The sequence below is a fragment of the Galeopterus variegatus genome, unplaced genomic scaffold (assembly GCF_000696425.1).
Source record: "Galeopterus variegatus unplaced genomic scaffold, G_variegatus-3.0.2 Scaffold3805, whole genome shotgun sequence".
Lineage (NCBI taxonomy): Eukaryota > Metazoa > Chordata > Mammalia > Dermoptera > Cynocephalidae > Galeopterus > Galeopterus variegatus.
Window position 1 is genome coordinate 838 of NW_007729916.1, and position 25054 is coordinate 25891.

General features: G+C 35.4%; 1 protein-coding gene across 1 annotated transcript in view; it reads right to left on the minus strand.

Annotated features, from left to right (window-relative positions):
• Positions 1 to 3576: 3576 nt before the first annotated feature.
• The window catches only part of LOC103601597 (serine/threonine-protein kinase MRCK alpha-like), a gene marked incomplete at its 3' end in the record, with an annotated part of 191175 nt that continues 169697 nt past the window's right edge, over positions 3577 to 25054 (minus strand). The window contains exons 7-11 of the mRNA XM_008586026.1: positions 20013 to 20213; positions 18016 to 18264; positions 15692 to 15771; positions 12519 to 12685; positions 3577 to 3699 (exon numbers count right to left, since the gene is read on the minus strand). Coding sequence (XP_008584248.1) covers positions 3577 to 3699; positions 12519 to 12685; positions 15692 to 15771; positions 18016 to 18264; positions 20013 to 20213 — 820 coding nt within the window. The remainder of the gene's footprint in view (positions 3700 to 12518; positions 12686 to 15691; positions 15772 to 18015; positions 18265 to 20012; positions 20214 to 25054) is intronic.

Genomic DNA, 25054 nt, shown 5'->3' on the forward strand with positions numbered 1-25054 from the left:
AAACTTGGAAACTAAACAACACACTTCTAAATAATCCATCAGTCAAAGAGGAAGTCTTAAATGAGAGTTTAAGAAAAAAAAAAAACATTTAGCTGAATGAAAATGAAAATAAAACATATTGAAGTTTGTGGGGAAGAGCAAAACAGTACCAGGAGTGAAATTTATAGCACTAAAGGCATAAACTGAAAAAAGGAAAAGTCTCCAACCAATAATCTAAGCTCCTGTCTAAAGGACATAGAAAAGATGCATAAAATAAATTCAAAGTAAGCACAAAGAAGGAAAGACACAAGTAAAAATCAATGAAATGAAAAACAGAAAAATCAATGAAGCAAAAAGCTGTGTCTTTGAAAAGACCAATAAAGTTGACAGAGACAGAGAGAGAGAATTCATCAATATCAGGAATTAAACAGAGATTGGTATCCCTACAACCCTGCAGGCATCAAAATAACAATAGTAAACTGTGAATAGTAAGGGAATACTACGAACAACTTTACACACATAAGTTTGACAACTTAGACCAAATGGACTAAGTCTTCAAAAATCATAAACTACCACAACTCACCCTCTATGACATAGATATTTTTGACTAGCCATATAACTACTATAAGAAAATTGAGTTTGTAATTATAAAACTACCACAAAAGAAATTTCCAAGCCCCAACAGTTTTAAAGGAGAGTTCTATAAAATGTTTAAGGAAGAATGAGCACCTTTTCTGCACAATCTCTTGAAGAAGAGAGAACAGGAGGGAAGACTTCCCTATTCATTTTATGAAGGTAATACTTCCCTGACACAAAAACTAGACAAAGGCACTACGAAAAGGAAGGAAGGGAGGGAGGGAGGGAGGAGGGACGGAGGGATGGGAGGGAAAGAGGAGGGAGGAGGGAGTGAGGGAGTGAGGGAAGGAAGAAGAGGAAGAGGAAGAGGAAGAGGAAGAGAGAGAGAGAGAGAGAGAGAGAGAGAGAGAGAGAGAGAGAGGAGAAAGAACGAGAGAGAATGAGAGAGAAAAGACCAATATCCCTGATGTACAGAGGTGCAAAAATTCTTAACAAAATATTAGGAAGAGAATTCAACAATGTATAAAAATAATTACACACAATGACTAAATGGGGTTTATCCCAGGGATGTAAGCCTGGTTCAATATCAAAAATCAACCAATGTAATCCACCATATTAACAGATTAATTAAAAGAAAAAACCACATGTTCATATCAATCAAAACACAAAAAGGATTTGACAAAATACAACACTCATGATAAAAACCCTTAGAAATCTAAGAACAGAGGGGAACTGCTAACTTGATAAAGAGCATCTATAAAAAACCTACAGATAATATTACACTTAATGGTAAAAGACTCAACATTTTCTCCCTAAAACTGAGAAGCTAGAATGTCCTCTGTCCACTCTTCTTAAAAATAGCACTGCAATTTCTAGCCACTGCTATAAGGCAAGAAAAGGAAATAAAAAGCACACAGATCAGAAAAGGAGAAATAAAACTGCTCCTATTTGCAGATTACATGACTGTCAACATAAAAAATCCCAAGGAATATATTAAAAAAAAAAAAAAAGCCCTCCTAGAACTGAGTTCAGCAATGTCACAAAATACAAAATAAATGCAAAAATAATTGTACTTCTATATATTAGCAATGAATACATGGACACCAAAATTTAAAATACAATACCATTTGCAAATGCTCAAAAATGGCTTAGACATCAACACAGGTTTTCCTTTGGTTTATTCGCAGAACAGTATTGTAAATGTCAGCAAAGTGTGTTAGGATTTTAAAAATTGGCTAATACGTGGAGCCAACAAGGAAGCTCACACTATTTCGGTGAACCACAGATCTACAGTATTAGATTGTTGACTTGAATGTTTTACATCTATCCCATCTATTTCACTGCAGTTTTGAAATTAATAAACAAGCTTTCAAAAGCTACTGTCATTCAAAGCCACATTCTAATGTAAGAAAATGTAGATCTGAGATAGACTAATAAATAGTTTTCCAAATCCATATTTCCTCTTTGTAGATAAATCATCAAGTATCCTAGCTGGTGTTGTGTTCCACTGCTTTTTCAGTGTCATACAACTTTAACATAGACTTTAAGTGCCACTCTTAATGTTTTATTGTTGGTGCCAAAGCAAAATAAATGATTCTACTTACATGTCTCTCATCTAATTTATTTTTAGAAAGGTAAAGTTATAGAAATTTGATAAAAGACATTTCTTAGGAAGCAATCCACTTAAAAAAAAGAACAGCATTCATAAATTATGTTCAAATTTAAGTTCTCCATACGTTTTTAATATAAACAAAGTATTCATCTCCTTTTTATAAAAGACCCTATATCAGATTTCTTCTTTTCCTTCACTTACTTTTTGTCTAAAATTGTACTTCTGGAGAGGCCTAACCATTTTAGATAAAATCATACCTTCTCTCTATCCCTCTACTTACTCAGATCACATGGTGCCTCTAAACCTCACAAAATGTTCCCAGTTCATTCAGAGTAAAAAACCAAAGACCGTATAACAATGAATAAGACTCTACTGATCAGGCAACAAGCCCCTTCCACACCTTTACTTCTCTAACTTCAACTTCATTCTATTCTCCCTGCTTGGTCATTCTGCTCCAGCCATGCTGTCCTCTGTGTTTTATGTGAACACATGAAGCACATTCTGACTTCACAGCCTTTGCACTGGCTGGTCCTTCTACCTGGAACATATATTTCCCTTACCTTCAAGTTTTTGCTAACATGCCACCTTCTCAATCAGGCCTACACCTGGGCCAGCCTACTTAAAATGACAAAACTCTTCATCTTGAGTATCTGATTCACTCTCATTGTACTCTATTTTTCAGCACTCATCACCTTCTAAAATATGGTACCATTTACAAAGTTGTATACATGTATTTACTGGTGTTTATCTGTCATCTACCTCTCACCCAGGCAAGGGCAAGGATTTTTGTCTGTTTTGTTTAGTATTGCATCCCAAGAGCCTAAAACAACAGCTGGTACATAGTTGGTGTTCAGTAAATATTTGATGAATAAATGGAATGAATGAATAAATAAGCATATCAATTCATGTCTCATTTTAATTAATCTCAGCAACACACTGAAAAATGAATTGTTACAATGAAGATACATTTCCACAAGCCCTGATGCCTGTCTACATGCAATTCCCTTGTCTACGGTGCCCTTCTTACTCATTTCTAACATCTTTTCCCCTACTCATATATATACGTTGCCAGACAAATTCCAACTCAATATTCAAAACTAACAGGTTTTCCAAAAAAGTCATCCTTGTTCACTTAAGTGTGGGTTAAGTGCTTCTCTTATGTACTCTCCATGTACCTCTATTTACTTTTTCTCATAGCCTTGTCACAGTTGCAACGAGCATTTGCTTATCTGTTTCCCAGATAAAACCGTGAGCTCCTTGAGAGCAGAAGCCATTCTTATTTGCCTTTTCCTCACTGGCATAAAACTCACACCACATAACAGACAGGTACTCAATAGATGTTTTGTATGTTGTTAAACCGTATTTTAAAATCTGCTAAACAGAATTAATAGTGAATCACAGAAATTTACCTGTTACTTGTTTCCTTAGTTTTTCAATTTCTTCTTTTAAGTTTTTTATTTCTAAATCTTTGCTTGCTGTTAGTGGACCATCAACAGTTGAATACTGAAGAGCTTGGACAGTCTGTGTTGACTTTTTAAAAAAAAAAAAAAAAAAAAAAAGAATAGAAGAATGAAAAATATTGCCATACTCTACATTTTTTAAATTAGTGTAAAGTAATAGTGCCATGGATTGAATGTTCCCCCAAAACTCATTGAAGCTTAATGCCCACTGCGACTGTTAAGAGAGTGGTAAATGCTATTATGGTAATTGAAAGGTGAGTCTTTGAAGAGGTGATTAGATTGTCAGGACCATGCCCTTGTAAATAGAATAACCCACTGATGGTTTAATAGGAGTTAATGGGAGTTATGGGAGTAGTTCTGATGGCTCTAAAATGAATGCAGGTGAGGGGGTTAATCCCTCTCTTGCCCAGCCATTCTCGCCATGTGATACCCTGCATTACTGTATAGAGTCACCATCAAACAAGGCCCTCACCAGATGTGTTCTCTGGACTTTGTACTTCTCAGCCTTCAAAACTGAAAGCAATAAATAGTGTTTCTTTACAAATTACCCAGTTTCAGGTATTTCTGTTATAGTAATATATTTATCCATAGAGAAATCCTTATTTAATTCTTCAGACCAAAACATCTAACAATTGACATAAAGCATGTAAGCACATTAAAATTAAGTCATAAAAATCCCATTCCCCATGTCTTTAAAATTATAGTACATATGGAAGAAAGAATCTAGCTTTTTATGTGAGATTTTTTATTTTAAATACTGTTGGTGTACTCTGCCAATGAATCAACTATTCAACCCCTTTTTGTCTTAGCAGGGAGTATTACCATGTAATAAATTAAAAACATCATCTGTCATATGATGCATAAAGAAGTGAATCTGATGTTATGAAGGGAGGTTTAGATATGTTAATCTGTAATACATAGAAGTGCTAGACTTCCAAATTTTATGTATGAAAGTTAAGGCCCATATATAGTGACTTTGGTTTATCAATTTAGTTAAAATAAAAAGTATTAATTTATCTTGAAGTTCTGACCAAGGTATTAATGAAACATTAACTACACTGAGGTTTATTCCCAGATAACATCAAAAGACATGGAAAAAAGAAAACTTTAAAACCATTTTATTTAGAAACAAAAGCACCCTTTGCTCTAAAACAGCTATTTTGCTATTTATGGGATGGTTTCCCAAATAGTAACTCTCCCTTACCAGCATTTTTTGTGAGTTTGCACAAATCATTACTGACCGCTTTTTACTTCAACAAATATATGCTAATTTGAACTTAAGATATAAGATGTATATTGTGCATCTTCTACATCCAATAAGTATTTCTTACCCATTTCTTTTCGTTGGGTTCATAACATGCTACAAATTGGTCCTTTTTGTATGATTATTTTTAAAAGAACATTCAAGGAGCTGGCTGGCTCGCTCACTTGGGAAAGCATGGTTCTGGTAAAACCAAGGTCACAGGCTCAGATCCCCCTACAAGCCAGCTGCATCCCACTCCCCCAAAATAAGAACATCCATTATTTCTATTGTTTTTAAAGACATCTAAGTTGGGAGTAGAAAATGGGGAGATATAAAAAACGCCCAATGGACATTAACAGGAAATATTTTTCCTCCTATAGCCCACCTACTGCGGGGCATGGAAGTGGCAGAGGTACCCTCGCTCTTTGTTGCCACCTCTCTCCTCCCTAACACTCTTAGATCTATTGCAACTCTCATTTCCTGTTTATTGTCGTTATCCACTTGTCTTCCCTATTTTATTCTCTTCTTGAATAAGGATTTTTACACATTGTTTTCTGCGCTTCTTTCCATTACAACTCCTTTTATTACGCTTAGTGACGTTAACATCAAGAGACTGGCTTCTCAGGCACACAAATCCCTATGGCAAACACCCGTGCTTTTTACCCAACAGCTGTTCCTCTCTGTCTCTTCCTCTTTGGTTCTCCTGGTGAACCAAATCCACTGTATCAGGTTCCACTGTGCACAGGCAAGTTGAGCCCAGTCAAAATTGTGGTTGGTCTAAATTAATCATGGTAATTCAATTCTACATTGTCAGTATTGGGCAAGAATTAGGTATACTGATGTAGTTAGCACCTTGAGAAGAAGTCCACTAGGGGGGATTCTGGTAGAGGTTTTAATCTCCCATTAAATAAGAGATGCATGAAAGGAAAAGAATCTTTTTTCTTTATTTCTCTTTTGAAAGTCAAGAAAATAATACAGTAACAGTAACCCCAATATCAGCATTGAAACCATCTACCTCTGATTTCTTAAGTGGAAAAATAAATCCATATTATTTAAGAATTTTCATACTTGCAGCCCAAAACAATCTAGGTGACAAGATTTTGCTCTAGTGTAATCACAGAATTAATTGGTAATACCCTAGACAAGTGATTCTCAACTACAGGTGATATCACCACCTAATGTGAAGGGAGTGCGGGGTGGGGTGGGGAATGTTGTGATACAGTGCTAGGAGACTGCTATAGACATTTAGCTTCTGGGGACCGAGAATGCTCCACACATAGAATGTGAAACTGTCTCTGACGTGAAAGAATTACCCTGCCCCAAATGCTTGTAGTTCACCTAACTGAGAAATTCTACTAACAAACTGTCATTATCAATAACTACACAGCCTCCAAAAATCATACCTCTTATCCTTACAATTTACATACTCTAGGGATCACTTCAATAATTCCTTATTCCCACTGGGAGTGCCAATCCACTATTCCTAACACTTCCCAGTCTTTTCCCTTTGCTTTCTTACTTACCCAGATTAGATTCCTTGGTCCATCACTGCTTTGCATACACCTTCGATTTCTTTGCCCTTCTCTCATCCACTGTACTTAGCCTAGAAGGCCCCAAATCTGGCTAAATCCTACTCTGTGGTTTCATCCAATTAGCTGAAAGTGGCTGAAGAAAATCTATAGTCATTTAAAACTCATGATTACTAACCTTTAATAGCTTGGTAATGCCTGACAACCCTAAAATATTTCCCTAGTCCATTTACTCTTCTGTAAATGGACCATTACACATCTTTTCTTTTTCTTGTCAAAAATCTAATGTCTCCTCTAACTTCCTTACTCTTAGCTGATGACCATACTTTCTAGTTTATTGCCTGTCTCCTCAAAGCAAAATGTAAACATCACGAGAGCAGATACTTCTGTCTTTATCTACTCATTGTTATACCCCCAGTCACATGCAGAACAGTTTCTGGCTCACTGGTGCTCAATAAATAGCTGATAAATGAATGAATCAGCTTCAAATGTCAGTTAATGGCCATTGCTATGATACAGGTATTAATGCCAAAAGGCAACAATCTTACATTTTTGTTGAGTTTGCTTTGTGCAAATGATACCAATCACATATAACAATACTCTCTAAAAACAAACTGAAGAATTCAAAACATCAAAAACAAAAAAACCCTGGAACATAGGAATTTGCCATTTGTAATAGGATAGAGTAGAAAGCAACAGGTCATTGTTCTACAGCTCCCACTGTAAAAAGTAAAAACACACTATGTAATTCAAAAAATTCTAATTTTAAATAACATCATGGACCTCAGAAAGCAAACAGAACTAAGTAAAATAAACCAGAGAGGAAGCCATTCTGAGGTGAAAGGGCTGTTACAACGGCTTCTTACCAGGAAACCTTGTCCATTTCTGTGAATGAATTTAGGCTCCAGCACAGCCTGAACTAAGGGGTATTATGCTGGAAAGAAAAACCATCAAAGCTTCTGGACGATGTGTTGGGCTGGTACAAGCATTTGGAAATCACGCAGTCCCTAAAATTATGGTGCTCTTATCCCCATTGTATGTTCTTTAAACCTGGGGACTGCATGGGGGCCTTCTAAAAAGTCAGAATGAAATCTCCTACTAATAGAATATTTCAATGGGAAAAATGGAAGGAACAGAACATAGCATTAAGGAAATGTGGTATACAGTCTAACATATGTGCAATCGAAGTCCCAGAAGGAAAGGAGAGAGTGAATGGGGCAAAAGAAATATCTACAGAGATTATGATTTAGAATTTTCTAAAACTGAGAAAAAACAATTAAGATTGTAGAAGCTCAGTGAATCCCAAACAGGATTTTATATTAATATAATGAAAGTTACACCTAGGCACATCATAGGCACCTGTTTGAAAATTAAGTTAAGAATAAGATCTTAAAAGTAGCCAAATTAAGATTGTAGAAGCTCAGTGAATCCCAAACAGGATTTTATATTAATATAATGAAAGTTGCACCTAGGCACATCATAGGCACCTGTTTGAAAATTAAGTTAAGAATAAGATCTTAAAAGTAGCCGGAGGGGGGAAAACATACGTTACATTCAAGAGATGAAGATTAACAGCTGGCTTCTCAAGAAAAATAACAGAGGTTAGAAAAAAACAATGGAACAGCAATTGCAGAGCACTGAAAGACAAAACTGCCAAGCTAGAATTTTAACCCAACAAAAAAAATCTTTCATAAATGAAGGCAAAACTGAAGACATCATTGGACAGACAAAATCTTAGAGAATGTGTCACAACACACACAAGAAATACTAAAGGAAGTTTTTCAGGCTGAAAAAAATGATTCCAGATGGAAACATGGATTACTAGGAAGAGATAAAAACCACCAGAAGAGTAGATTTGTGGGTAATTAAAAAGGTATTTAATGGGTAATGTGTCAAGCAACAATAAAAAAATATATTGAAAGATTTATAACATAGATAAAAGTAAAATATATAATAACAATCATATAAGAAACTTGAGATCTTTATATTGTCTATTAAGTGGTAAAATAAAATTATTAAGAAAAAGACATATAAAGACCTAATAGAAAAATGGGTGAGAACCTTGAACAGAGACTTCAGAGGACTGAATATCCAAATGGATAGCAAATATATTTTAAAAGATACTTATCAGGGAAGTGCAAATTAAAATCACAGCAAGACACCATTACACACTCACCAGAAGAGATACCAGTAAAAACAAGCTGACAATGTCAAGTTCTGGGGGGGTGTTAAAGCAAGTGGAACTCATATATTATTAGTGAAACTATATATTGATACTATCACTTTGGAAAACTTGTTGACAACATCTTCTAAACCTGAAAATACTCTATCCTATGACCTAGAAATTCTACTCCTAGGTATACATCCAAGAGAAATAAGTATATATGACCGCCAAAAGAAATGTGTAAGAATATTCATAGGAGCTTTCCTCGTAATAATCAATATATAGAAATAACCCAAATGTTCACCAATAACAGATTGGATAAATAACTTTTTGGTATTTACACAAACAAAACATGAATGAATTTCAAAAACAACATGTTGAGTCAAAGAAGTCAGACAACATACTATATACCATTTATATGAAATTTAAAAACAGGTAAAAATTAATGGTGAAAGAAATTAGGATAGTGTTCACTTCAGGGTGGTAAGTTACAAACTGGGAAGGGACAGGAAGGGACTTTATGCTAAGCTGAAAACATTCTGTACACTGATATGGGTAGAGGTTACTTTAGTATACACATACACAAGTATAAACATTTATTGGGCTTACACTTAAAAGAAGAATGTATGTACACTTCACTGTATGTATATCATCATATAAAAAACAAAGAAAAAACTTGGGTCACAAAGAGGAAGTAATTCTCATGCAGAGATCTTAGCAAATTACTGAAAACAGAAAATAATCTGTTCTATTGATGTCTACAGAAGCTGGTATCTACTGGCCCTTCTAGAAGCATGATGGCAAAATTTTATGATTGTAAAACTTTGATCTTTTTCTCTCAGGAGTTAACAAGGTCTTGATTATTTACATACATTCCTTCATTCACAAAATGTATAAGTAAAATATGTTGTATGTTACATTCTTTATTTTGGAGAAAATAAAGCAGACAAGGGGGATAATGAATACTGGGGACAGATGTGAGATTAAACTGCAAATACGACGGTCAGGAAAGGCCTCATTGAAGGTACTCATTCAAGTGGAGACATGGTTCAAGTACAGAAGGGAGGAATGAGACACGTGATATCAAAGGAAGAACATTTGAGGTAGGGCAACAGCTAATGCAAAGGCCCTGAGGTGTGGATCTGCCTGGCCCGTGGAAGGAACAGCAAGGAGTCCAGGGCAGCTAGAACAGAAAGAACAAGAGGGACAACAGTAGAAGATGAAGTCAGAAAGGTAATAAGAAGCTGGATCATGGCCTTAGGCCACTGAAATCAGTTTGGCTATTAATGCGAGAGAGACAGAAAGCCACTAGGAGTGGGGATAGACACTGAAGTAAAATGATCTAAATGGTTTTTTAATAGGATTACTTAGCTGTTATGTTGATTTGTTGGTTTTTTGGGGGGGGGGATGTGGGCAGTATAGGGATCCTAACTGTTTTACGATTTCTGCCATTTTTTGTTTTTTTAACTTGGTTGTTATGTTGAAAACAAACTGTAGGAAAGTGTGGTGGAAGGGGGCTGAGGGGAGAGGCATGGCAGGGAAAATATAGGTGAGAGTCGACGGTGGTTTGAAACAGGTATTAAGTAAAAGTTATAGAAAGCCATTGTTTGGGACTAAGCTCCTTCACTAGGCCCCAACAGATCAGACCAAACTAAAACGGAGTCACTCATACTAAATTCCTCATCACCAAACCAACACTAAGTTATCTGACCTTCTGAGAAACCAGAAGAGAGAGATAACAGCCTAATTTCCCACACAGGCCAGTTTCAATAATAATGATGATGATGATGATGATGATGATGATGATGATGAAGAAGAAGAAGAAGAAGAAGAAGAGGGAGGAGGGAGGAGGGAGGAGGAGGAGGAGGAAGAGGAAGAGGAAGAGGAAGAAGAAGAAGAAGAAGAAGAAGTTCCCTCTCCTTTAAACTTTACAAAAAATGGTAACCTGAAGTAACCTAATGTTAACCAATCAATTACTTTTCTACTGCTCTGTCTCCCTGTCCTCCCCTTATAAAGAAGTAACTTTGGAATGACCAATCCACTTTGTTTCTGCTTTCTTCAGCCCTTCTCTGCCTATAAAACCAGAACTGCAAATAAAGCCAATTGAGATCTTTAAACTAAATTTGTTGTCATTTTGCCCTTTGACACAGGGTAGGAGCCCACAGTGAGTGATAATCAGATTCTGAATCTACTGTAACAGCAGAGGTGAACTGATTTGCTGATTGATCAGATCGGAGGGGGTATGAGAGAATGACAGGGATTAAGGATGACTGTAACTTCTGAGTGCCTGAAAGTATGGAATACTCTAGCTTCAAAGGTTAAAGAGCTAAGGAGAAATCAGCAAAGGAGACTAAGAAGGACTGGCTAATGAGGAAAAGAAAGCCAAGAGAGCAAAGTGCCCCAGAAGCCAAAAAAAGAAAGTTATCAGAAGGAAGAAATGGTCAATTGGGTCAAATGGTGCTCACAAGTTAAAAGATGAGGACTGAGAAATGATCACTGGATTTTGCAACATAAGGTAGAGAAAGAAACAAGCGAGGGGAAAAAATAGGATTGCTGGGCAGCATTGGAGCTGACCTGAGATTAGTGTTCATGAATTTGAAGTGCATTAGTCAGCATGCCACACAGGTGCAGAGGCAAAGCTGTATTTAATCAGGGTTCAGGTTCTGCCAAAGGAGTCTGGCAAACTTTGACTTACAGTTAGTCGTAATCATACCTTTACGTACATCCTCAAATCTACTGTTTTGAGATTTCAGGATATATGTAAAGGTAGATGTTGGGAAAATATAGGAAAATGGTCAGGGGCCCCTCAGATGAGTTCAGAATCTTGCTGAGTATTTGATGTAAATATGCACGTGCGCCCAGGTGTTCCTTGGCTATTGACTAGTGTAATCATGCATGTACACCCAGGTGTCCTGGGTTATGGACTTAAGTATAAAGGATAAGCAGCTCTGACCCACAGGGCCCCCCTGCCCCCAGGATCCCCCCGGGGGGGCTACGGGGATTGCCGTGACTGCTGCTGGAGGCTGTTGCTGCAAGCTGTTACTGCCAGCGTCCCTGAGATGCCCCGAGAGGCCACTGTCGCCACTGCTGCTGCTGCTAAGGACTGAGCTCGTGTCATCTGCCAATGGTTCCTGGGACCTTTCCCAATTACCTAGCTTGTGGACCTGCACGTGAGGGGTCTGGTGACCCAGCCTGGCATGTGAGGGGTCTGTGAGCCCGAGCCCTAGCTTCACAGTAGATTATGCTTACCATAGAATAAGAAAGGAAGGTATAAGAGGAACAGTGAAATGGTGATGGAATTGTAGGTAAATGACAGAGTTAAAAAAATATTGACGTTAAGACCCCAGAGAGAGTTCACTAGAAAATTACAAGCAGGAGATTACGGAAGATTCGCTTGAAATTGAGGTTAATAAAGGGTTTCAGATATCATAATCTCAAGATATATCTTATTATCATGGGACAGGGTGGATGAGGTATGGTGGAGAACAAGATCACTGAAGGTGAAGAATTGAGAAACTAAGTCAGAATCCTAAGGTTCACCTATGGGCATTATTACATCACTAAGTTTTATGACAGGAGCAATGTGGTAGAGAATGACAGAATGACAGGAGTTAGAACTCTCAAAAATTGAGCAAATGTCATCTGAAAAGTCACTAAAGTATTATACTAGGATGAGCATTTTTTCCTAGAGGTCCCATTTCCCCCCCCATAAGATATTTATTCCCACACATTTATACACATATGCACCCATCGGAAAGAAATGCTATCTTGTTGTTGTTTATACTGTTAATTACATGATTTTATGTAAATGATATCACTCTGTGTTCCACACAAATTTCTACAACTTGATTTTTACCACTTAATAATTTCATGAAACAACCACTTGTAATAAACAGTTCATAACACTGTGAGTCCAATTCCAAAGGGAATAATACTATCTTTAAAATATATTTACCTTGAAGTTTTCTACTAAGTTCAAGTTTTTCCTGTTCAAGGCGCTTAATTCTTCTTTCATAAGCTTCGGTTGCTAAGTTGTTATCTAGAGTCCTCTGAACATTAACATCAAGATCCAGTGAGGTGGGACCAGCTGTAACTCTTAGACAGCTCCGATCAGAAAGAACACTGAAGAAAAGGGGGAAAAAAACCATGGATTAAATAATGCAAGAAAAAGTTTGAAGAAAAAAGGTAATCTTTTGAAATTGTTCATTTACAACACGGATTTGAATACCTAGTTATAGTTAGCCACCCAGAATGATTGTAAAAAACATTTTTTTTTTCAAAATCTCCATAAACTACTTTTTAGAATATTTTTTTAAAATAGAAAACTTAAATCCCTCAAATTATCTTGAATTTAAAAAAAAAAACTCATTTACAACACGGATTTGAATACCTAGTTATAGTTAGCCACCCAGAATGATTGTAAAAAAATTTTTTTTTCAAAATCTCCATAAACTACTTTTTAGAATATTTTTTTAAAATAGAAAACTTAAATCCCTCAAATTATCTTGAATTAAAAAAAAAAAAACTTGAATTAAAAAAAAAAAAAAAAACACAAATTGTAAAATGACATTGGATGAAGGGTTAATAGCACCTTAAAAAATATGACCATATAAGTGAAATAGTTGTCAAAAGCACCAACCATGGTTCTCTTTACCAGAATTTGAAATTCAAAAGTGTGGTGCTTTCTTTAATGCAATACAATTTAATTTAAAATATCTGAGGTGCTGGACATTCAGCAGTGAACAAAACAAGCAAAAATCCTTGCCCATATTACATTCGAGTGACAGAGACAGAAATACACAAGTAGAGAGAAAACATAAAGTAGGAAAGGGAGAAATGAACTACAAAGGAGGAGGCGATAAAAAATTTAGATAAAGTGGTCAGGAAAGCTGTCACTGTCAAAGTGAGAAAAGCCGAGTAAAGGTAAAGGGACCAGTGAAGGGAATATTGGGGAAAAGAATATTCCATGCAGATGGAACAGAAGTGCAAAAGCCCTGAGAGAAGAGCACGTCTGATGTGTTCATGGGCCAGAAACGAAGCCCATGTGTAAAGAATGCAGTGAGCAAGAAGAAGAGGAGCAGGAAATAAAATCAGAGAGATAAAAAATGAGCCAGTCATAGGGGCTGGCCAGTTAGCTCAGTTGGTTAGAGTGTAGTGCTGACAACACCAAGGTGCAGGGTTCAATCCCTCTACTGGCCAGCTGCCAAAAATAAAAAGTGAGCCATTTGTGCAGGGCCTTGTAAGAACCTTGGTTTGGAGCTAAGATATGAAGAACAATGAAGCTGGGCGTGGGAGAGCTGGTCCTGAACAGGGAAGTAACATGTTCTCACATATCTTTAAAGAGGACCACTTGGACAGGCTCAGCGATTTATGAGAAACAAATTTATGAACATTGTTTCTGTAGGAGGCTAAGACAGATTTTAAGTAGACGAGAGATGAGAGGTCTCAGGGGCAGATACACTGTTAGGAGTCATCAGCAAGTATCTGGGAGAACACCAGAGAGTACACCCGGAGAAGGAAAAAAGAAGTCCAAAGACTGAGCCATAGAACACTGACATTTGGAAGTCAGGGAGATTAGGAGGAATCAGGAATCAACACTGAGAAAGAGTGGCCAGGAAGGTAAGAAGAAACTCAGTCAAGTGCCCTGGAAGGTAAGAGAAGAAAGTTTCTTAATGGCATGGAGCTATGGCAAATGACATGAGACTACGCAAGTAAGACTAAGACTGAGAAGCGATCATTAGATTTAGTAACATGGAGGTCAATGGTGACATTAATAAAAGCAGTTTGCGTGAAGTAATGAGGGCACCAGCCCGACTTGGAATGGATTCAAGAAAAATAGTGAGAAAAATGGACAAAATATAGTCAACAGCTTACAATAATTTTGCTATAATGTAGAACGGAGAAATGGTTGGCAACAGGTAAAGGAAGTTTGACCCAGAGAGAGCTTATATTTCGCTTTAAGATGAGACAAAGAACTGCATGTTTGTAAGTTGATGGAAATGATCTGATGAGGCAGATGACACAAAAAGGGAAAATTTATGATGTAAAAGCAAGCAGCGCACCAGACTAGGCAGGAGAACACCGAAGAGGTTGGCCTTAGCTAGGAGCTTGCACAGTTCATCCATGAAAAGTAGAAAGCATATGGATCCAGAAGCATACAGGTGGTAAATGTGAGGGGGCTGTTGGAAGCTGTCTGCTGTATGCTTCAACCCCCTTAGTGAAAGAGAAAGCAAGATTATCAGCTGAGAGTAAGAATGACAGAGGTTTCAGAAGCAAGTAGGAAGTATGAAATAGTTACCTACTGCGTAAAGGGTAAATACACTAGAGTAATACAGTAGAAGGGTACTTCAAAAAGTTCATGGAAAGATTTGTAGTATCGTTTAATTCTATTTTTCCAGAACTTTCTGAAGAACCCTAGTATATTTGCTAGGCAGCAATAAGGGGCACTTGACGTTGGTAATCATGAATTTAAAATAAGACTTGTAAGAACGGTCAGATATTTTTCTCTAGTCACTTTCAACTGCACAGGTACAGGCAGAGAACTGAAATTTAGTAATCAATGATGACTTAGCAAAATAAGTGTAACAGAGTAGGAGAAAGCCAAGGGAATGAAGGTGGCATGCAAGGAGTGATTATCATCATTCTCAATGGAAATTAAACTGGGTAAGGAGAAAGAAAGGAACTAAGTGGAGTGAGGGTCAGTGAAAGGAAGGTAAGATTGATGACTTGAAAGTTCTGGCGCTTGACACCGAGGAAATATATATTCAATACCTGTACTATGTATTTACTGCTGTACGGCCAAGGCGAGCATGGGACTCTTCTAATTCCTGCCCCGTTGCTAAGGGTTAGATTCTGAGCTCTCTATTTATCGACTCTTCTAATTCCTGCCCCGTTGCTAAGGGTTAGATTCTGAGCTCTCTATTTTTATTCTTTCCCCTCTAAAATGAGTTAAAATTCTTCTTTATTCTATTCTTTTTGTAATGTCTAACTTTTTCAGGCAGTAGGCTCATCCTATTTTTTTTTAAAGTTTTAATTCATAAGGCCCTCTCATAGATTACATTTTTTAAAGCCTCAATTCACTTTAATTTGCTTTAAATTGTCCAAGTGATGCTAACTTTTAAAACTTACCAGCTACTAGTATATGTAAAACCAACAAATGGCAGATGATGGCCAGAAAATGCAGTATGTGTTGGTGGGGGCATCGTTTCCTGAAGGAGGAAAAAACACCTGGTAAGAAATAGAAGACTATGACCCATAGGTTGGGCTATAAATATAACCTGTCAATAGGAAACAGGTGACTGTTCAATTTAGAAATCTGATAAGTTTGCTACAGATGTTTAGAAATATAAAATTTAGACCACAAACACCACTACCATAAAATTCTAATGAAATGAAAATAAAGATTGAAAGTTTGACATATTGATTGTACAGTCATTATTCATGTATTCTGTATTTGCAAATTTGCTTAGAAGCTATGTGTAAACCCAAAATCAATATTCATGGTGCTTCTGCGATCATTCACAGATGTATACAGAACAGAGAAAGAATCTCAGTCGCCCAGTGATCACATTCCCAGCTGAGGCTAAACAGGAGATGCTCTGATTTCTCATTTAAGCTCTCATCCTATAAACAAGTGTCCTTTACAGGGTCTACTTAGAGCCATGTTTTTCACACTTTTGAGCCTTTCGCAGGTGATTTCACTGTTTAAAAGGGTCCCCAAGTGTAGTGCTGAAGTGCTGCCTAGTGTACATACAAGAGGCTGTGATGTACCTTAAAGAGAAAATTACATGTGTTAGATAAACTTTATTCAGGCATGAGTTATAGTGCTATTGGTGGTGAGTTCAATGTTAATGAATCAACAATATCCATTACATGAAATGTTTTTAAACAGAAACACACATAAAATAAGGTTATGTATTGATCAGCTGAAAAATGTTGCGACCAAAGGCTTGCAGGAACCTAACCCTGTATTTCGCTGGGGCAGTGGCTCAATATTAGCTAACAGAGTTCATGGCAACTTTATTTTTTTTTTCCTTTTTGTCTTTTTTTTACTGACCGGTAACGGGATCGCAACCCTCGGTGTCGCGCCCGTACCGGGGACTGGCAACGGGATCGCAACCCTCGGTGTTGTGCACACACCACACTCAGCCAGTGAGCGGGAACCGGTCTCCACATGGGATTGGCAACGGGATCGCAACCCTCGGTGTTGTGCACACACCACACTCAGCCAGTGAGCGGGAACGGGTCTCCACATGGGATCCGGTCTCCACATGGGATCCGAACCCTCAGCGGGAGCGCTGCCACACTCCCAAGCGGCGCACTCTCCAGTGCACCAGCAGGCCAGCCCCCATAGCAACTTTATAAAACATTAACTCCCGTGAATAATTAGACCCACCTGTACTATGTATTTAATTTGGAATGACACAGTTTATGTTAATAGGAAACATAGTTCTAGCAATAAGAAACCAGTGAGGGAAATCTATTTCTTTCTTGAGAAGTTTAGAGAGGAAAGTATAAGAAGTTCTTTATCCAACTTGAATATGGTACTGAACAGTAGAAAGTTAATATTAAAAATTTGGTACAGGATTAAAACCACAGGAAATAAAATTGAATAAAAATGAAGGCTCAAATTAAGAAGGCTAAAAAGGCAAAAAACAAAATTTAATGTTATTTTTAAAATTTAATTTAATATAATTGAATGTTTTAGAGCAGAAGTCGACATACCATGCTGGCCTGTTTTAGTACAGCCCACAAGCTAAGAATGCTTGAATGTTTGACTAGTCCACTTGCCTGCCGCGTGCCTCAAGCAGAGCTATAACACCCAGCTAGTCAGGCTGTGGATTTGCCTTCCCCATTCATTTCCTACCAAGTTTTCTATGTCTAGCGGCAACACCACTGGGCATGGGTATTTACCCCTGCAAACTAAGTAGGCCCACTGCAGCGGCAAAGCTGATTTTTACTGTCCCAACCAAGCTTGGGGCAGGGGGTTAGGGTGAGGAAAGTGTGATTTTAACCAAAAATCAGCAGTTTTTCATGAATAAATGCTTCTTGAATTATTTCCCTTCAGTTGATATATCAAGCCCTGAAACGAGTTGTTTTTGACAATTTTGTCCAGTTTCATGGCTAGTTTTAGAGATTTGCCAACTTCTTCACTTTGCAATCATGAAATCCACTTTTCTAAGCATCTAATTTGTCCTCTTAGGAAACCTTATAGCATAATTTAGCTAAGAAGTAAATCTTTTGAATTTAAGTTTTGTTCTTAGTCATGAAAAACTGTATTCACTTCAATTAACTCTCTTTATTTATTTGTGATAGAATAAGCACTGGAAGCCATGATAACTGACATAATTGACAAGGTGATCCTAGCAGAATACTTATAAACCAAAAAATTATTTTATAACCATATTAAAAAGAAAGAGAGGAACAGAATGTCTTCATAATGTCATACTTACAGTATTTTTTAAACAATCATCATCCACATCAAAATTTGATGTATCTGTTGGGCTACTAACTTCAGGAATATAAGGTGCTTCACAGTTTCGAATATTATCCCAATCAATTCCACTGAAAAATGGATGTTTCTTAAAGTCTTCTATTCCATTTTGACCAAGTCTATGTTCTCTACTACAAATGAGCCTTCTAATAAGATCCTTAGCGTTTTCAGACACATCAGTTACATGGGCTGGAAACTGAAACCTCTCCTAAACAGAGAATAATAGAAACAAAATATAAACCAGTATTTAACTTACTAAGTAGGTTGGGTCAATTATTTATTTTCTTAAAAATATATTTTCTCTTAAAAATATCTAATAAGTGTATGCTAATACAAAGTACTGGTACTAAAGAAGATACAGGGATAATGAGAAAAGACATTTTCCTGAAAGAACTTTTAATTCCATATGTGACTTAGTCATACATGCACTATAGAAAGAATAAATTAAATACTAAAATACCTTAAAACTGCTATCAGAATGAAGAGGAATTGATAAAAAGTAGTGGAATTTGACTCAATATTTCAATGGATTGTAAATAACTGGTAATGTTTCTATAAATCACATACTAATGATTAACTGATAATAAAAAACATTTTAAAAGAATTTAATAAGTATCTGATACTATTTAAAATGATTTACTCATTGAACTCATTTAATCCTCACAACAGTCATCTTATGTGGGTATTACTGTTATGCTAATTTTATAGAAGAGGAAACAAGGCACAGAGAGTTCAAGTAATGTTTTCGACATCACAAAACTAATAAATGGCAGAACTGAAATTTGAACTAAAGCCGTCTGTATCTGGAATCTGCACTGTTAAGTACAGTACCATGTTATATACACCACAATGCTTTCTTTCTGAAATGCCATACATGCTATTCATAACCTTGTAGCTATTTCCAGTCTTTCAACTTTTCATAATTATTTACAGCACTATCTTTGCAGCAAGATAGAAGAGCATAAACTTTACAAAACTGATTTATATATGATGAGGTCTTCAAAAACCTCACGGAAAGATTCGTATTATCTTTTAATTTTATTTTTCCATGATTTTTTTGAAGTACCCTGCATATGTAAGGCAACTAATCATAATTGCATCACCAGAACAAATTAAAAAGAATAGGTTATCATTCCCCTTTATGGGATATCCCTATTCATATTCTAAGTTTTTGCAATTGCTCACAATCTTCTGAGACTGATCAAACAAAACCTTTCCTCTTCTTTTAATGAACAATCCATTTCTATCTCACTTAGTACTAAATGGATTAGAGTTTTATTAATTCATTCCTGTTGGACATCTCAATTTTCCAATGTTTTGTGATGACAGATAATATTGGGATCAGTATCCTTCTACATACATCTTTTGTTCTACTAAATATTTCCATAGGGTAGATTCCTAGAACTAAAGTTGCTCAATCAAAAGTTCTAACTCTTTTTTAAGGCTCTAGTTACATACTCGTAAACTTCTTCACAGAAAGATTACATCAATATTCCTATAAATAATGTCTTAAAATGCCCATCTCAATGCATTATTATAGTACACAGTACATTCTTCCGATTTTTGCCAATTTTACAGGAAAAAAACTATCTCGTTCTTAATTTGCATTTTATTTATTACTACTAAGGCTGAGAATTTTTTTTATATGCATTCTAGTTATCATTGCACATATACTATAGTAAGTAATAAATTGCTTATGGCCTTTGTTATTCTACTGAAGAAACCAATTTCCTACTTTTTAGCATCTCTAATAAAATACAAGAGAAAATGAGAAATAAAAATTTTAAATATAATTTATGGATTTTGATTATTCATTTTTGTTGTATCCCCTATTAGCACGGAAATGTGGTCGTTCATTGTTTTTAGAAAAATATTTTTTCTTTAAATGCCATATTGTTTTAATTGATTATATGTGTTATTTACCAGGTTAATTTTTTAAAAAGTAAATATACTAACTTTGTGATTCATGATTTTTCCATATGTCTCCACCAGAGATTCTGCATAAAATGGTGTTTCTCCATAAAGCATTTCATACATACAGACCCCCAAAGACCACCAGTCACACTCAGGTCCATATCTGCCTTTTCCATCTTCCATGGCTTGAAGGATTTCAGGAGAGATATAATCTGGGGTTCCAACAGCCACAGAGGATTGGACCTGAAGAAGTTCACATTTTAATTAATTTACTGTAATATGGTGAAAACAGATAATAATTTTAAATTAAAAAGTTACACTTACAAAAGATATGCCATAGACATTATTATCTCACAATAATTACATCTTTTTCATTATCTGAATTTTGATTCCTTATATACACACACACACACACACACACACACATTTTAAATTAAAAAGTTACACTTACAAAAGATATGCCATAGACATTATTATCTCACAATAACTACATCTTTTTCATTATCTGAATTTTGATTCCTTATATACACACACACACACACACACACACACACACACACACACATATGTTAAATTTCATAACACTGTAGACCTTTATTATAGCTGTTAATTAACTGACTACATTTAGGGGAACAATATGACTTGAACCATCACAGCCATTAACAACAAACTGAATATTTGGCTTAGAACATTCTTATTATTGATATTTACCTGTCCAAACTGTACATACAAAAAAAATGGAACTGTGGGAAATTTTAGTTAGATAAGAGGAAAAACACTCCACAAAGTTTAACATTCTCAAGGTAGAATAATGTTTAATATTCTGGATTTTCTACACTGAATTACCATTCCTAATAATTAGGATAAACATCACTTTGGCAATACTGAGATTAAGATTTAACATAAAGAAGGAAACAAAAGGGAAAACCTGAACTTACGTGAGGTGGAGAGTTTTAAGAGAAACGCTGCCCTACGTACCCCTCGCCCTAACGCATATATTGTAAATGAAATGGTGAATTATAAAAATCAGCCACACAGCAGAGAAAGACAAGAAGACATTTTATCTATCTTGACTTGTGGCTGATATATAAACAAAATTCCTCCTGTAGAAATTCATATCTTTAGGTCACACAGTCCCAACATTTGGGATTCTAATGCACACTGCTTCTATGACCCAGAAGTTCTCAAGCCAAGAAACTGGCATAAATATTAACCACAGATTAGTTGCCCCTAGTAAGCAAAACAAATTCAATACTACTCTGGAGGACGCATGCTCAAATTTGGCCAGATACAATTCTCTCACATAAAATCTCATTTAGTATGCACTCACAATCCAATAATATAAACTAAATGAGAAAATGGTCCATTACCATTGAGAAATCCCAACAAATGGTACAATTAGATCCCTGATAACTACCAGATTCACTCTATGAAATAAGTATGCTTAAAATTATTTTAAAAATTAAAAATTAAAATACAAGAAAAGAAAAAGGCAAATGAAAAAAATCAAACAGAAGTCCTAAAAATGAAAACAGTCATTGAAAATTTTTTAAAAAGCAGTGAATGGGTAAAATAGTAGACCAGATACAGTTGAAGAGACTAACAAACCTGAAGAAGAGCTGAAGAAATTAATCAGCATCCAGTAAGATGAGATTAAAAGTTGAAAAATATGGAAGAAAGACCAAAAGATAAAGACACTATAATGAGCAGGTTCAACACAGAATAACACAAGAGAATGAGAGAAAAGAGAATCATAGAAAGCAATATTCAAACATGCAGAGCTTAAAATTTTTTAAGAATGATGTAAGACTTGAATCCTTGAACGCAGGAAGTGTATTAAGTCCTGAGAGAGAAATAAAACCAGATCTACTTTCATACACATGGCAGTTAAACTACAGAAACATTGAAGAATAAAACATTGAAAGAAACATTAAAGAATAATGTTAGAAACACTGAAGAATAAAGAGATAATCTACCATGGAATGACAGACTGACAGATGAATTATTAATACTAACAAACACTGAAGAATAAAGAGATAATCTACCATGGAATGACAGACTGACAGATAGCAGTCAGAAAAAAACAGAATTATACCTTCAAAGTGATGAGAAAAAATAATTGTTAATATAATATTCCCTACCTACTTAAGTTAATATACAGGAATGAGTGTTAAAAACATTTTCACACAAAGACTTATAGCTTTCGGTTAAACAGAAGCACTAAAGACTATAGGTCAAAAAAAAAAGTTAATAGACAGAAAAATGCGACACCAGAAGCAATAGTGAATGAAGACATTAGAAAAGTTTAACATACGTCTAAACAACATCATGATAAAGGAGGAGGAAGAGGAGGAGGAAGAGGAAAAGCAGGAGAAACAGGAAGAAGGGAAACAACTACTTTAGGGTTGAAAAATAAGTAAACCATAACATACACAACTATAATTTGTCAATTTACAGTTAAAAAAATATTTTTTTAAAAACCACCTATTCTATGTCCCTTAAAAAAAAAAGTTGGAACCAAAATACGAGGGAAAAAATAACATGTTACTCAGGGGGTAATTAGGATTAAAGTGTTCTAAATTTCTTGAGTTTCTTATTTTTAATTGTGGTAAAATACACGTAACACAAATTTACCACCTTAACTATTTTTAAGTGCACAGTTCAGTGGCATAAGTACATTCACACTATTGTGCAACCATCACCACCATCCATCTTTAGAACTTTTTCATCTTGTAAAATTTAAACTCTGTACCCATTAAACAATTATTTCCCCCATTTCCTTTTCTCCTAGTGCCTGACAACAACCACTGTACTTCCAGTCTTTTTGAATTCGACTACCCTAGATATCTCATATAAGTGAAATCATATGATATTTGTCCTTTTGTGACTGGCTTATTTCACTTAGGATAATGTTGTAAAGGTTCATCCATGTTGTAACATATGTCAGAATTTCCTATGTTTTTTAAGCTGATTGACATTCCATTGTATGTATACGCCACATATTTCACTTAGGATAATGTTGTAAAGGTTCATCCATGTTGTAACATATGTCAGAATTTCCTACGTTTTTTAAGCTGATTGACATTCCATTGTATGTATACGCCACATTTTTTTTTATCCATTAATCTGTCAATGGACCCTTGGGTTGCTTCCAATTTTTGCCAATTGTAAATAATGCTGCTACAAACATGGGTGTACAGTTCCAGTCCCTACTTTTACTTCTTTTGGTTATAAACCCAAAAGAATTGCTGGGTCACATGGTAATTCTACTCTTAATTTTTTGAAGAACTAACCATACTGTTTTTCACGGCAACATACACTATTTTATACTCCCACCAACAGTGCCCAAGGGTTCCAATTTCTTCACATCCTCGACACACTTATTTTCTATATTGTCTTTTTTTTTTTTTGACAGTTGCCATCCTAGTGGATGCAAAGTGGTTTCTCATTATAGTTTTTCCCTAATGATTAGTGATGTTGAGCATCTCATCACGTGCTTATTGGTCATTTATATATCTGCTTTGGAAAAATATCTACTCAAGTCCCTTATCCATTTTTCGGTGGTGTTGGTTGTTCTTTATTGTTGAATTGTAGGAGCTCTTTATATATTTTTTATATTATTCTGTTATCAGACATATGATTTGCAAATATTTTCTGCCATTCTATATGTTGCCTTTTCACTCCAGTAGATAACTGGACTATATCTCCACTAAAAACTTCTGTGCACCCAAATGTTGACTGTCATTTGGCACACAGAAGTTTTTAATGGAGATATAGTTCAATTTATCTATTTTTTTATTTTGTTGCCTGTGATCTTGTGTCATACCCAAGAAGTCATTGCCAAATCCAATATCATAAAGCTTTCCCCTTATATTTTCTAAGAGTTTTATAGTTTTAGTTCTTGCATTTAGATCTTGGATCCATTTTTAGTTATTTTTGTATAAGGTGTAAGGTAAGCTAAGTTTCTTGTTTTGACAGGGCATGTGGTGGAAAAACTGATTAACTCTAGACTTCAGGTAAACCATAAAGGTTAAAAATTTTTTTAAGAGAAACAGTAAATATTTGAAATAGAATGTCTAACTTCCAAAGAAGTAAAGAAAAAAGAGAGAAATAAAACTAAACTTGATCAAGCCAATAGAAGGCAAGAAAGAAGAAAAAGCAAGCATGCATACAACCAACCAACCAAAACCTACAGTAAACAGCACAAGATAAGATACTAAAAATGAGCACAAAAAATGATAAGATTCATAAATGAATAAATATCTGTTAAAAGACAGAGTTGTCACACTGGAAAAGAAACAAAACCAAAAAGAACAAATAGAAAAAAAAATAATCTGTGTAAAGGGGATGCACCTAAAACATGAGGACACAGAAAAGCTGAAAGTAAAGGAATGGAAAAGATATATCAGACACATATTAAACAAAAGAAACTTAAGGTAGCTATAGCAATATCAGTTAAAATAGATTCTAAGGCCAAAATAATTAAGATTTTTTAAAATATTCATTAACATAATTATAACAGAAAACACCCTGGAAGAAATAGCAATTCTGAATAACACATAACAACATAAGTACAAAAGAACTGTGAGAAACATCGATGATTACAAGGAAAAATTAGTAAGTCCACCATCATAATAAGGATTTTAAAATAATGGATAATAGATCAGACAAATAAAACTGGTAAAAATATAAAAAATTTTAATGACAAAATTATCAAATTTAATCTCATGACCATCTACAGAAACGCACACACAAAAGAGAAAATGTACTCTTTTCAAACAAACAGGAAACACACAAAAATTGGCCTGTTACAAGATCACAAAGCAAATTTCAACAAATGCTAAAAAACTGGTATCAAATAGAGCCATTTTTTAGTAAAATAAAACTAGATATAAGTGACTGAGGGTTGCGATCCGTTGCCGGACACGGAAAAAGACAAAAGACAAAAAAAAAAAAACTAGATATAAGTACCATTTTTTAGTAAAATAAAACTAGATATAAGTGAGCAAGTAAATAAATTAATATAATACTATGATATTAAAAGGCACACCTCAAAATAATAATTAATGGTCTACTGAAGAACT